Raw genomic sequence first — 14,754 nt, forward strand, 5'->3', positions numbered from 1 at the left:
ATTCAAACACGACTGTCTTGGGCACATCCTAAATGTTAACTGTGAAAAAATTTAAGCCGACTTTTTTGTTTGAAAAATTCAGCTTGACTAAAAGCTTGAATACGCATGTTTTTACAATGGCAGTCTGCATTTTACTCTCGCGCGTGTTGGTAATTTCAAACAAACTTAACGCGAAGGCAGTATTGGCTAAATCAAATCAAGCCGTTTTGTTGATACAGACGACAGTTTGTTGTTAAACAATCAGGTGTACGTTTCATCTTGCGAAAAGACCACACTCAGTACTTAGCGACTCATTGTATTGACTGCAACCAAGACCATCAGACGTTGACCCTCAATCCATAGTGTCAGATGTTTGACCCTCAATCCATAGTGTCAGAAGTTGAACCTCAATCCAGTCAGTAGTTGACACTCAATCCATAATGTCAGAAGGTGAACCTCAATCCAGTGTTAGAAGTTGACATTCAATCCATAGTGTCAGAGAAGTTGACCCTCAATCCAGTGTTAGAAGTTGACCCTCAGTCCAGTGTTAGAAGTTGTCCCTCAATCCACAGTGTCAGAAGGTGACCCTCAATCCAAAGTGTCAGAAGGTGACCCTCAATCCACTGTTAGAAGTTGACCCTCAATCCATAGTGTCAGAAGGTGACCCTCAATCCAGTGTCAGAAGATAACCCTCAATCCAGTGTCAAACGTTACCCTCAATCCATAGTGTCAGAAGGTGACCCTCAATCCAGTGTCAGAAGGTGACCCTCAATCCAGCGTCAGAAGGTGACCCTCTATCCAGTGTTAGAAGTTGACCCTCAATCCACAGTGTCAGAAGGTGACCCTCAATCCATAGTGTCAGAAGGTGACCCTCAATCCAGTGTTAGAAGTTGACATTCAATCCATAGTGTCAGAAGGTGACCCTTAATCCACAGTGTCAGAAGGTGACCCTCAATCCAGTGTTAGAAGTTGACCCTCAATCCATAGTGTCAGAAGGTGACCCTCAATCCAGTGTCAGAAGGTAACCCTCAATCCAGTGTCAAACGTTACCCTCAATCCATAGTGTCAGAAGGTGACCCTCAATCCAGTGTCAGAAGTTGACCCTCAATCTACAGTGTCAGAAGGTGACCCTCAATCCATAGTGTCAGAAGCTGACCCTCAATCCGTAGTGTCAGAAGTTACCCTCAATCCACAGTGTCAGAAGGTGACCCTGAATCCATAGTGCCAGAAGTGACCCTCAATCCAGTGTCAGAAGTTACCCTCAATCCAGTGTCAGAAGTTGACCCTCAATCCACAGTGTCAGAAGTTGACCCTCAATCCACAGTGTCAGAAGTTGACCCTCAATCCATAATGTCAAAAGTTACCCTCAATCCATAGTGTGAGAAGATGTCCCTCAATCCACAGTGTCAGAAGGTGACCCTCAATCCACAGTGTCAAAAGTTACCCTCAATCCATAATGTCAGAAGGTTACCCTCAATCCATAGTGTCAGAAGGTGACCCTCAATCCACAGTGTCAGAAGGTGACCCTCAATCCATAGTGTCAGAAGGTGGCCGTGCTACTTCCAGTCAAGTCAACTATGTATAAAATACTGACATTACTAAGTTGGTAGTGAATTAAATTTGGTCTACAATTCTATGTGTTCTTTTTTTTTTTATATCAATATAGATGACTTGTTATTTGTATTATGTTAGGATGTCACAAATGAAACAAGAATGTATAAAAGTGGTTCTTACATTTTTTTGGTAATAAATGGGAAATATACATCTACCCGTCCGTCCATCCAACCATCCACGCATCCATTCAACGTTCCTTTCATACATACATACATACATACATACATACATACATACATACTAATAATAAATCATTGTAAAAAACAAAATGAAAAAACCCCAGGTTTTATGTGGAATAATGTTGATGTTTATGTATGTTATCCATCCATCCATCCATCCATCTTAGTATGTAGTAATGAATAATGTATTTGATGTTGTCTTAAAGCGCAACTGAGAAACCTGAACAAGAACTTGAAAAGACTACAGAGGAATCAAAGGAATGTACGGAAAGCATTGGGTAAGAAGCGAGACCTTTCATGTTCTTCATATGTTTAACTTGTTCAGACTTTCGTTTTTGACGGGCGCGAGCGCTATCACGCCCGTGAACCCCCGTCAACTCAATCTGACGGGCGCAAAATAACGTGCCCCTAAATTGAACAAATCACGCTTTTATTTAAAAAAAAAAAAAAAAAAAAAAAAAAAATTGAATCCCATTCACAACGCCACAAACCTTTCCATTCTGTTCACAATTAACTTCCTAGAATACCTTTTAATAAACTGAAACACGATTGGTTGGTTATCTTTACACTGAGCCAATCAGCTAGGAGTTCATTTATTATTAAAGGGACATACCCTAGTTTTTAAACACTAACGCATATTTTTTACTATTATAACCGTTTTTAATAACTCAAATCATACTTTACTTAGCTTTTATTGTTTAGATTATCAATTTCCGTACATTCGAAGTGTTTTTAGTCACCTGGTGTTTTTAATATTACAAAATGCATTTCTCATATTTTTAAAATCGCACGTGCGTCTGAGAAGTAACAGTTATGGAGTCGAATTTTAGTCCATTTTTAGAGGGCATTTCACAGTTTCAAAGTCAAAGACTCATGTTTCACTCAATTGTAACTTTATCCAAATGTGTTACAGGTTTGTAGATTAACTAAACTCAATGTTAATTTTCACGGGTTGAAACTAGGGTATGTCCCTTTAAGATCTCGTCGGTTTTGTTGTGTTTAATTTCGTACAATACAGGTAACAACGCAAACTATATTTTACAATGTCGTCGTTTTGATCACGTACAGAAAACATAATACGGTAGGTGCGTTGTCCAATAATTCTATGATCTGTATAATGTTTATACATGTTGATATCACATTAAACGCGTACACCAACCAAAAACAAATTTAGTAAAGAAGGTTTTGTTTTCGTTAATAGCATAGCGACGTACTCCAGATATTTCTACTTTCTGTTTCACGATATTGCCACGTGATTTAAAGTTGTCTAAATATTCACTTGGGGCGGGACGTAGCCCAGTGGTAGAACCAGACCTGTTAACCCTCCCGGATTATGCGGGAGTCTCCTGGCATTTGATAAAACCCCCTGATAACCTGCGCAGGAGAAAACTCCTCCCGTAAAACGCTACTTTGATGCGCGGTCGGTTTGGGATCGATCCCCGTCTGTGGGCCCATTGGGCTATTTCTCGTTCCAGCCAGTGCACCACGACTGGTATATCAAAGACCGTGGTATGTACTATCCTGTCTGTGGTATGGTGCATATAAAAGATCCCTTGCTAGTAATGGGAAAATGTAGAGGTTTTCGTCTCTAAAACTATATGTGAAAATCACCAAATGTTTGACATACAATAGCCGATGATTGATAAATCAATGTGCTCTAGTGGTGTCGTTAAACAAAACAAACTTTCAGACCCGGCGCTTATTGGAGACCCGGCCTTTATTTTTTTGAGACAGGAAGTGATAAAAAGGAAACCGTCATATTCAATAATTTGTTTGTGTTGTGTTGGGGTTTTTTGTGTGGGTTTTTTTAAATTATGCCAGGGAGTAATCAGTTTTCGGCTGTTTATTGGAGGTCCGGTGTAATAGCCCAAAATACCCCCCCCCCCCCCCTCCCCGCCAAACTATACCCGGGGTATACACTGGACTAGCCCAGAATATACCCTGGGGTATAAAACAGGCTAGCCCAGAATATACCTCTCCAGTCCAGATTATTTATTTATTTTGTATACAGGTTAATAATAAAAAATGTGGGTTAGGGTTAGGGGTATAAAACAGGCTAGCCCACTTTAACCCCGGGTATAGTTTGGCTGGGGGTATATTTGGGCTGTTACACCGGCATTTATTTTGTTGCAAAGTGTTAAAGACCTGGCGCTTACAGTGTTCGAGATTAATGGTATCCCGATATCCCGGGGATACCAGAATTTACTTTTGGATACCAAACTTCAAGAACCCAGTATCCAACCGGGATACCATATAATGTTGAGTTTTTTTTTTTTAATCCTGCGTTTTTATTTTTCGCTGAAACATTGAAAGTCGTCATTTACTGGTGAAGTTAAGTAACAATATTTTCGAACTCGTACCCAGTCTAATGCTATGCCGGAACAATATCTCCCCCAACTCGTACCCAATTTAATGCTACACTGGAGCAATAGCGAGGAAAATATACCCCCCCCCCCCCCCCCCATCATCCTCCTCCTTCATCATTGTAAATAGGGATTTTTTGATGCGGCTTATATATGGAATGAATGAAGGGGGGGGGGGGGGGGGGGGGACCGGGCGAATATTTTGCCGGGATACTAAATTCTCAAGTGGGATACCAGATTTTGAAATGTTAGTATCCAAATGGGATACTGCCCCAAAGTTTTAATCTTGAACACTGCCGCTTATATGAGGCCTGGCGCTTATTAGTGGAAATACGGTAGTTCGAGAACGTTATATCGTTGCTCGTAGCCCGAATACTGTGACGGTAGAAGAGCTAGAGGGACATTTGAACAGTTATAATGTCCATTGCTTTCACTGAGTCAGAGACCAATCTATGTAAAATTTGCGCAAACGTTAATCAATGGTTACCAGTATAATACAACGACAATTTCTATGTTTGACGTTAAATACCTTTAGATCGATCATTTTCGAGTTCTTTGATTAAAAAAAAGAGTAATATATTAATCATTAATACACACACTACATGAAGAAACCCGTTAGCAACTAAGTATTTAACAGGAACATTATTGAAAAGGGGTGCTGTCGGGTTTCTTCCCGTTGTTTGTGTATTAGACAATATAGCGATTAATATGTGATTATTATTTTTTTTTTAATCAAGGAACTCGAAAATGATCGATGTAAAGGTATTTAACGTCAAACATACGATTGTTGTTGTATTCGACGGGTAATCATTGACTAACGTTTGGTAGGCAGAGATTGTGCAAATTTTGCATAGATTGGTACTCAACGTGGCCATTTGGAACGCATTCCCGGTTTATATTAGTAGCACATGCTAAGGTTCCTGCGCTTCAGGGTGAGTGGGGCCTGGATGGGGGGGGGGGGGGGGGGGGGGGGGGGGGGGGGGGAGTGGGTGCGGTGATGTGTACATTTAATTTCCCCCAGGTCATTTTGTTATCTTTCTTCCCGAGGAGGTTGCAAAATATATATTCCTTGCTCACGATATCGCGGCATTTACATTTTGCGGTTTAGCACGCGTAACGCCCCCTGATGGCATGTTTATTATTAGAAATGTGATGACGGACTACACATTGTTTTGCCCGTTAACAAATTTGAAGAAATGTCAATATTTTGAAAAAGTATTCATAGTTTTACTGTTTGGTCATAAAATAACAGAGAGTGTGCTTTTGCTGACACTCTCATGCTTATAAATAGCCCAAGTACTTACCATACACGCATACTCTGACAGCTATCCGACTGTCGTCTGGATGTTGACAATCAAAACGAGGCTATGCACGGTTACAGTGTTACTATATTTAGAACGCGCGACCTCTAGAAAAGTATGGAAACATTTAAGGGCCATGTCTATATTTATTGGCAATTTAAACAAAACATATAACTTTTAATATGTTCTATTCTTGGTTTCACTTGATAAATAGAGGATAATAAACGAGTTACCAGTTATTATCAAATTTATGTCCCGAGTGAAATAATTTTCAGTTGTCACGAGCTTTAGCGAGTGACAAATGAAAATTATTTCACGAGGGACTTAAATTTGATAATAACTGGTACCGACTTTGTTATTCTATTTATTACCTCAGCTATTTTTTCTCTAAAAGCCTTTATTTTTGACGCACATGCACGAAGGCCAACTTGTATAGGAACGATGTAAACCACTTTACGCACTGTTCTGAGAATTACTATAACGTTGTAATTTAATCACGTTCATAGATAATTTAAAAAAACACAAGTTCTCTTTATTCTGCTTCCAAATCTATAATGAACTGCATTAAAATAACATTTTGCTATTAATTTAATACCAAAACAGAGACCCGTAAAGGCAAACTCTTTAAACTACATGACGTCATTTTGTGTTTGTCAAATCGTGATGACGTCATATTTAGTACCGACAAAGTCATTGGTTTGTAAGCGTCAAATTGTCCAATAGTATTGTTCGTTAGACCAATACAGAATATTTTTCACTGAGAAAATATGGAAAATATTTTCCCTGTTATGAGTGACCTCTGGGGTAATAAATATTGATTATATAATTGTTGAATCTTACTAAAATCAGAGTCTTGAGGCTTGGTAGTATTTTTAAATGCCAACACTGTCTTGCAGAATAATAATAATTATTATTACCAACTTTTCCGTTTAAAAATATAAATATGTTACTACAATTGAAAAACGAAACGTTTTAAGTTGACTTTTCTTCGTTCTTGTGTTGAAGTTTGTTTACTATTGTCTGAACCAAATTGTTAACGACTACAAAAAATTACTCTCCTACCTTTAATTGACGTTAGATTTCCTCCAAAGTTTGTCCAGACACAAATCGCAAAAAACCCCACTACAAATATACAGATTCCACACACGAGACTGCAACGATGTCGCGGATATTGTCTTTGCTGAGATTGCATAGGGAAAAATACATGCAGTTTTCTGCTGTCTGCCATGTTGCTTGTTTATGGAATACTGTTCAAGAGGGGTGAAAGCCTCCAAAGTATGTGACACAATTAATATGAAATCGATGATCTCTAGTGGTATCATTAAAATAATAATAATAATAAAATAAAATAAAAATATGACGTCATCATGTTTGCTTTTATATCATAACATGTTATGACGTTGTTAGATTAAGTCCTATTCTTTCACCCCTCTTGAAGAATATTCCATAAAAAGTCAAAATGGCAGCCGATACAAAATTACATGCTTTTTTCCCTATGCGCTCTCAGCGAAGTTGATATAGGTGACATGGTTATCATCTGGTATGTGGAATCTGTGTCATTGTAATGGGTTTTTCAAGATTTCTGTCTGGACAAACTTTGGAGGAAATCTAACGGCAATTAAAGGTAGGAGAGTAATTTTTCGTAGTTGTTAACAATTTGGTTCGGACAATAGACATCACTACAAATGTGTGTACAAAAAGAGCCATTTTTGACCCGTGCGGTCCACCGTATTGTAACGTCTGCGATTTACCGCGATATCGTGGTAACCTCCCTTGAACGTAAGCCAGCGTCATGGCGTATTTCCATCAACTGTTTTAATGTTAGAACTGCATTTATTTGTCAACACATTGGCATGGACATAATGCAGATATAGCAAAAATTGCAACGCAAGTATATTTACCTTCATAAATCAAGTACATTTCTTTATTTCTTCCATATACCGGGTAGTTAAGTACCGCGATATGGTTTTACCCTAGTTACGGTATTGTAACGGAAACTTTCGCCTACGTCTCGGTTATCCTGGCGTCACGTGTTTTCGATCGTTTAAGCGAAATATATGAATAAAATATAAATAAAAAATTGTAAGTATTTAATAATTTACCTACCTGTTGCCACAATACTTTACCACATAAAACACCAGTAATCCGCAATGAATTCCATAATATCCTTGGAGAAAACGTCTTGCTTTGTCGTAAAGGAATTTCCTCTGTATTTTAATAACGTCACATGTTTTCGATCGTTTCGTTGGTCGGCTATTTTCTCGGTCGCTGTTGCGTTGTATGGAGCACTATTGATGTCATATTTTACACTTAATTCCACGTTATATAACTGATTTAAAAATGTTTGTAACTTTCAATCAATGTTACTTAACTTTCAGAATAAAGAAAAATTTAGGCTAAACGTTTAACATATTTTACATAATTTTTTTCAGTTTCTTTTTACTCCAGTGATTATTACTCTTCCATTTCATTATGGCAAGGACACCAAAATTCGGAATGTCTCCGTACAACCCTAACTGGAGTGCATAATTTTAAATGTACCCAATGCTGACATGCCGGATAGGTGCACTGTGCCCACGAAACGAAGCAAAGTGAAACACAGTGTTTGTATTCGTCTGGTTGGCTCTTCTTGCACTTGCAGCAAAGATCGCTAGGGTCGTCAGATTCCTCCGATGTATCGTCTTCATCTTCAAGCTGCTGTTTTGTGTTAGCACTGGGTGGGAAAAGAATTCCTGACGTACTTGGTTTTGGTGAATCTTCAGTTTTCTTTGATTTTGTACATTTTCTTTTCTGCAATCCTTCCTTGTTTTGTTTGTTCTTTTGATGTTCCCTGATATCTTCCAAAACCAAATCTTCCGTGATGGCTTTACCACTGACCACAGCACTGAGTACTTTCCTCTTCTTAGTAGGTTTTGGTTTTCTTGTGATCACTTCTTCTGCAGTTGTGAAAAACGTCTTGCATTTTGATGAATTGTCTTCACAGTTGACAGTTGCCCTGGTTTGTGATTCATTTTCTGACTCCATGTTGTTGCTTAAAACAGCTGAAGGCAGGAATGTTGAAGGCTGTATAACGTCTCTATGAAATGGATAAATCCCGGTCTTTCTGAACGATGACTGCAGGTTGGCGGGTGTGAGTGCTGCACAGTAAGCTTTGCAGACAGTCTCACAAAGGGAATGTCTGTCAATACCCGATGTTGCATGTTCGCGTATGTAGGTATGTCTCATGCCATTGTAAATGCGTTCGAACGGGCCGAAACATCCCACATCCATTGGCTGAAGAACATGCGATGTGTGAGCAGGTAATACAAATAATATTATGTGCCTCTCTCGTGCCCACTGGATCAGGGAAACATTTATGTGTGACGTGTGACCATCATAAAGAATTAAGACAGGCTTGTCAGAAGATGCTGCTGGAACATACTTTGAAAAATGTTCTTTAAGATACTTTTGAAAAATACCAGTATTCGACCAACCCGTTTCACTAACGGTTCCTGCAGTGCCTGCCGTACAACCTGCTAACAATTCCTCCCGCATGCGCTTTCCCTTGAAAACAAAATACGGTGGTATGGCAACACCAAGGGCATTTCCACACCCAATAACCGTAGTAGTGTTGGACCTGCTCGTTGTTACAGCAACTGGGACATTGGAACGTGATGCAACAATAGATGGGGGTTTGTGATTTTCTACGATGCCTTTTTCATCAATGTTGTAGATGGACTCTGGACTGTTTCGTAAATCATACTTGTCTAAAATCTGTTCCAGGCTATCAAAGTATTTGTTGATGGTATCTTTTGATGTTGCTTTGGCACGCATGATTTCAAGTGATCGTGGTTTTTGAACTCTAAGCTCGGGCCATCGCTTCATAAACCCATAAAACCATCGCAGGGAAAATGGTTTTTCACCCTTTTCTCTTTTGCCAAGATGAACAGCAAGGTCTGTGGCAATATTAAGTACTTCAGTGCGGGTATACCCAAAGCCCACAGATGACATAAACTCAACATGTGTCACTAAAGTTTGCTCCTCTTCTTGAGACAACAAAGGGTCTGGTCCTGACTTAACACAATCGATGTCCGTTTTTCCACTTAGACGGTCGTGCAAGGTGGAGTATGGCACTGAACAAATCCTAGCTGCTTTTTTAATCGGCATTCCCTGAGTTTTAACCGCCTCATATGCATTTTCTAAAGACTGGTGATTGTATTGTCTGTAATTTACATTTGGTCGGTTGATCACGGCCTTTAAAAAAAAAAAAAAAAAAAAAAAAAATCAAACTCCTAAATCAACGGTACATAATTTTAAAAGGAATATCTTCTTTTTTTTAAAATTAAATATAAAATTTATTTATAATTATATAAAATACATACATAATTTATTGAATATCAATTCTAAATTTGCCCATAACTGTGGCAAATTTTAGCTTATGGGAAAAACCCTTAATTAAAATATGTCCAAAACAAGGTAACGTCAAAAACAACATAAGATTTGCCCCAAATTGTCTTCCATATATTTTTATGGTTGCATGAGTATCACGTGGTGTATCACGTGACTTTTGACGAATGTGACGTCAGTGTAGCAGCCGACAAGTTTACAACATTTTTTGACAACTAGATATTGCTCCGTAAAGCATTTTCTTCATACCAAATATGTACATTAGTGAAAACTGATAAAATATACTATGGTTGTTGATATTTGAGTTAAAACTTACCATTGGAAACTTGACACGCAGCATTTTTCTCTCGGAACAAAAGCAGTGACTTCCGTGTTCGTTTTCGTTCTTGTGGTGACGTCAATGCTCGCGCATTCTCGCACTATTGCAATTACAAATGAGCGATCAGAAACGCGTGTCGATCGAAAACGTGTGACGGTACGATACCGTTACGGGATATGGAAGACCGTGTCGATGTCAGCGCTACGTTATCGTATCTATTGTCCGAACCAAATTGTAAACAACTACGAAAAATTACTCTCCTACCTTTAATTGCCGTTAGATTTCCTCCAAAGTTTGTCCAGACAGAAATCTTGAAAAAACCATTACAATGACACAGATTCCACATACCAGATGATAACCATGTCACCTATATCAACTTCGCTGAGAGCGCATAGGGAAAAAAGCATGTAATTTTGTATCGGCTGCCATTTTGACTTTTTATGGAATATTCTTCAAGAGGGGTGAAAGAATAGTACTTAATCTAACAACGTCATAACATGTTATGATATAAAAGCAAACATGATGACGTCATATTTAAAAAAAAATTTATTATTATTATTATTTTAATGATACCACTAGAGATCATCGATTTCATATTAATTGTGTCACATACTTTGGAGGCTTTCACCCCTCTTGAACAATATTCCATAAACAAGCAACATGGCAGACAGCAGAAAACTGCATGCATTTTTCCCTATGCAATCTCAGCAAAGACAATATCCGCGACATCGTTGCAGTCTCGTGTGTGGAATCTGTATATTTGTAGTGTGTTTTTTTGCGATTTGTGTCAGGACAGACTTTGGAGGAAATCTAACGGCAATTAAAGGTAGGAGAGTAATTTTTTGTAGTTGTTAACAATTTGGTTCGGACAATAGGCCTATATCCTGAGAAGACCCCACTGTTATTTGTGCTACAGTCCTCGCGGATCATTAAACTGGCTCTGCTAATAGCAAGATTAATATTATAACGACAAGAAACAGATTGGTGTACACACTGACATTCTAAACAAGAAAATATCAACAATGTGTAATTTTTGTCATGAGGGGCCATTCAGAATTACGTAACGCTATTTGGGTCAAAATTAAGACATCCCATCCCCCCTGTAACGTAACACTAGACCATACACCCCCAAAATAGTACGTAACACTTCGACACCCCTCCCCCCAACAAAGAAGTCATGCGATGGATGTAAGATAATTATAATGTACTGCTTGCTATTTGGGAAAGTGCACATGTATTTGCATTTCAACTTATTTATAATCCTTATATATTGTTTGTATATATCTAGCTATAACTAACTATGTTAAACATGGTCGCCGTGACAGTGTTTATGAAAAAACGTAAAACAAAATAATATATTTTAGTAATAACAAATGTTTTAAAGTGCGTTATGTTTAAATACACCCAACCGCCCCTGTAACGCTACATGTATAAGTTTTGGACCTACACCCACCCACTAGAGTCTCCATGAGTACTCAAGTATTCGAGCACGGGCCGAGTCTAGCAAAAAGATGATTATACTTTTGTCTTTTTATGGACAGTTCTTGATTTCCCAAATAACTTCTAATTTTGATGATGGTTTTGGCAACTGAAAAAGATAATAGTAATTAATTTTGTCAAAATTTGTCCTTAAACATTTAGGTATGGCACCGTACCCGTTTTCTAGCAGAAACCCTGAAATATATCTTTCACATTATTTTTTTCAAACAGAATCATATGTGTAAGTTCCGATTACGTTTGCCATTTATTGGCAAAGAAATGAATGATACAGAATATTCTTTTATTTAATGTCCAAAGTGTAATCTAATTTATTTTAATGTGTCAAAAGGCTGTTTTTGCTGTCTTTCAGATCAAAGTGTTTATTTCAATGTGTAAATTCATTTGATGTTGTTTTAAAGGTCGACGAAATCTACGAAGAAACAGACGGCGACGACGACGACGGGGACGAAAAGGAAGAGTAAGCAAATCACGTGAGTAGAAAATATATATTTAAAGTTTCAAGTCTTGAATTTCAGAGAGCCGATCCCTTTCTGCATTAGGACAAATGTAGCGGGTTTCTTCTGATGACGACGTGTCAGAATTACCAAATGGTTAACATCCACTAGCCGATGATTAATTTATCAATGTGCTCTAGTGGTGTCCTTAAACAAAACAAAACTTTCAGAGAGCTAATGTTCATCATAATGCTTAATTGACCTTCTGTGGATATTCCTAAGTTAAAATAATTTTGAATGTTAATATTGTTGGAATTAATATAAATATAAGGTTTATTGTTGCTTACCGGCTACCTTCATTTGGCAAAATAAACTAAAGATTATGAGAGAGAGTAAACTTTTGTAGTAAAAGACTGGAAATTGGCATTATGATCTCGGTTTAGAAAAATATAAGAGACTTTATCCCATCCAGTATATCCAGTGTGTTTGTGGACATGTGCTAATGTTTGTAGGGAAAATATTTCATTTTACTTTGTAATATATGGGTTTTTTATACTGTGAAATTATTGGAAGGTAAAGTCCAGTGGGGCTACTATGCAAAGATTAATACATGTGTTTGGATAAAAACAAACAGCTTGTTAATATAGACATTATAAACTAAAAAATATCTTTAATGTGTAATTTTTGTCATAAAAAAGGCTTCATATATGTCGTAAACATATTGCAATGGCAGCAAACTCAGTATACATGTATATTATATATAGTCCCTTTGTTATAATATGTTGTTTCTGAAAACTGTTTTTGTTCTTTCAGGAAGTAAGTAGAAATATTGAATGTTTTAAGTTTTGAATTTCACCGAATAAATGTTGATGATTATACTTTTGTCTTTTTATGGACAGTTCTTGATTTCCACAAATAACTTCTAATTTTGATGATGGTTTTGGCAACTGAAAAAGAAAGAATTTGTCCTTAAACAGATCTAGAATATATCTTTCACATTAAGTCAAACAGAATAATATGTGTAGTTCCGATTACGTAAGCCATAATATTGGCAAAGAAATGAATGATACAGAATATTCTTTTATTTAATGTCCAAAGTGTAATCTAATTTATTTTAATGTGTCAAAAGGCTGTTTTTGCTGTCTTTCAGATCAAAGTGTTTATTTCAATGTGTAAATTCATTTGATGTTGTTTTAAAGGTCGACGAAATCTACGAAGAAACAGACGGCGACGACGACGACGGGGACGAAAAGGAAGAGTAAGCAAATCACGTGAGTAGAAAATATATATTTAAAGTTTCAAGTCTTGAATTTCAGAGAGCTGATCCCTTTCTGCATTAGGAAAAATGTAGCGGGTTTTTTGTGATGACTACATGTCAGAATTACCAAATGGTTGGCATCCAGTAGCCGATGATTAATTTATCAATGAGCTCTAGTAGTGTCCTTAAACAAAACAAAACTTTCAGAGAGCTAATGTTCATCATAATGCTTAATTGACCTTCTGTGGATATTCCTAAGTTAAAATAATTTTGAATGTTAATATTGTTGGAATTAATATAAATATATGGTTTATTGTTGCTTACCGGCTACCTTCATTTGGCAAAATAAACTAAAGATTATGAGAGAGTAAACTTTTGTAGTAAAAGACTGGAAATTGACATTATGATCTCGGTTTAGAAAAATATAAGAGACTTTATCCCATCCAGTATATCCAGTGTGTTTGTGGACATGTGCTAATGTTTGTAGGGAAAATATTTCATTTTACTTTGTAATATATTGTTTTTTTTATACTGTGAAATTATTGGAAGGTAAAGTCCAGTGGGGCTACTATGCAAAGATTAATACATGTGTTTGGATAAAAACAAACAGCTTATTTATATAATTATAAATTAAAAAATATCTTTAATGTGTAATTTTTGTCATAAAAAAGGCTTCATATATGTCGTAAACATATTGCAATGGCAGCAAACTCAGTATACATGTATATTATATATAGTCTCTTTGTTATAATATGTTGTTTCTGAAAACTGTTTTTGTTCTTTCAGGAAGTAAGTAGAAATATTGAATGTTTTAAGTTTTGAATTTCACCGAATAAATGTTGATGATTATACTTTTGTCTTTTTATGGACAGTTCTTGATTTCCACAAATAACTTCTAATTTTGATGATGGTTTTGGCAACTGAAAAAGAAAGAATTTGTCCTTAAACAGATCTAGAATATATCTTTCACATTAAGTCAAACAGAATAATATGTGTAGTTCCGATTACGTAAGCCATAATATTGGCAAAGAAATGAATGATACAGAATATTCTTTTATTTAATGTCCAAAGTGTAATCTAATTTATTTTAATGTGTCAAAAGGCTGTTTTTGCTGTCTTTCAGATCAAAGTGTTTATTTCAATGTGTAAATTCATTTGATGTTGTTTTAAAGGTCGACGAAATCTACGAAGAAACAGACGGCGACGACGACGACGGGGACGAAAAGGAAGAGTAAGCAAATCACGTGAGTAGAAAATATATATTTAAAGTTTCAAGTCTTGAATTTCAGAGAGCCGATCCCTTTCTGCTTTTTTTTAAGTTTAAATATTATGATTTAAAACATATTTAAAAAAAAAAAATATTTTATAAAAAAATGTTAAGAACATGAACAAGAAAAAAAAAATAATTAATTAGTACATTT

At 36.6% G+C, this 14,754-nt stretch overlaps 1 protein-coding gene and 1 long non-coding RNA gene across 3 annotated transcripts; one reads left to right on the forward strand and one right to left on the reverse strand.

Annotated features, from left to right (window-relative positions):
- Positions 1-1,035: 1,035 nt before the first annotated feature.
- On the reverse strand, positions 1,036-10,300 carry LOC121385608. 2 transcript variants are annotated; one of them, XR_005959556.1, is made up of 3 exons: positions 10,139-10,300; positions 7,543-9,669; positions 1,036-1,554 (listed from the first exon to the last, which is right to left on the reverse strand). XR_005959556.1 is itself a non-coding variant. In XM_041516353.1 (2 exons), the coding sequence occupies exons 1-2, from the start codon at positions 10,160-10,162 to the stop codon at positions 7,891-7,893; spliced, it is 1,803 nt and encodes a 600-aa protein (XP_041372287.1). In that variant the 5' UTR covers positions 10,163-10,300; the 3' UTR covers positions 7,203-7,890. The 2 variants fall into 2 exon arrangements, 1 of the variants encoding a protein (XP_041372287.1); XM_041516353.1 differs by lacking the exon at positions 1,036-1,554 and having other exon boundaries at positions 7,203-9,669.
- Positions 10,301-12,051: 1,751 nt separating this feature from the next.
- LOC121385191 lies at positions 12,052-14,580 on the forward strand. Its single transcript, XR_005959505.1, has 3 exons — positions 12,052-12,111; positions 13,275-13,346; positions 14,506-14,580. It is a non-coding gene; the product is annotated as an uncharacterized LOC121385191 (long non-coding RNA).
- The last annotated feature ends 174 nt before the right edge of the window (positions 14,581-14,754 follow it).

Source organism: Gigantopelta aegis, chromosome 11 (genome assembly GCF_016097555.1).
Source record: "Gigantopelta aegis isolate Gae_Host chromosome 11, Gae_host_genome, whole genome shotgun sequence".
NCBI classification, from domain to species: domain Eukaryota; kingdom Metazoa; phylum Mollusca; class Gastropoda; order Neomphalida; family Peltospiridae; genus Gigantopelta; species Gigantopelta aegis.

What these genes read in the sequence shown, in the direction of transcription:
- LOC121385608 (XM_041516353.1), bottom strand. Translation starts at nt 10,162, where the DNA reads ATGCTGCGTGTCAAGTTTCCAATG. An exon ending in TGCGTGTCAAGTTTCCAATG is followed by an intron (nt 9,670 to 10,138) that starts GTAAGTTTTAAC and finishes TTTTTTTTAAAG; the next exon opens with GCCGTGATCAACCGACCAAA.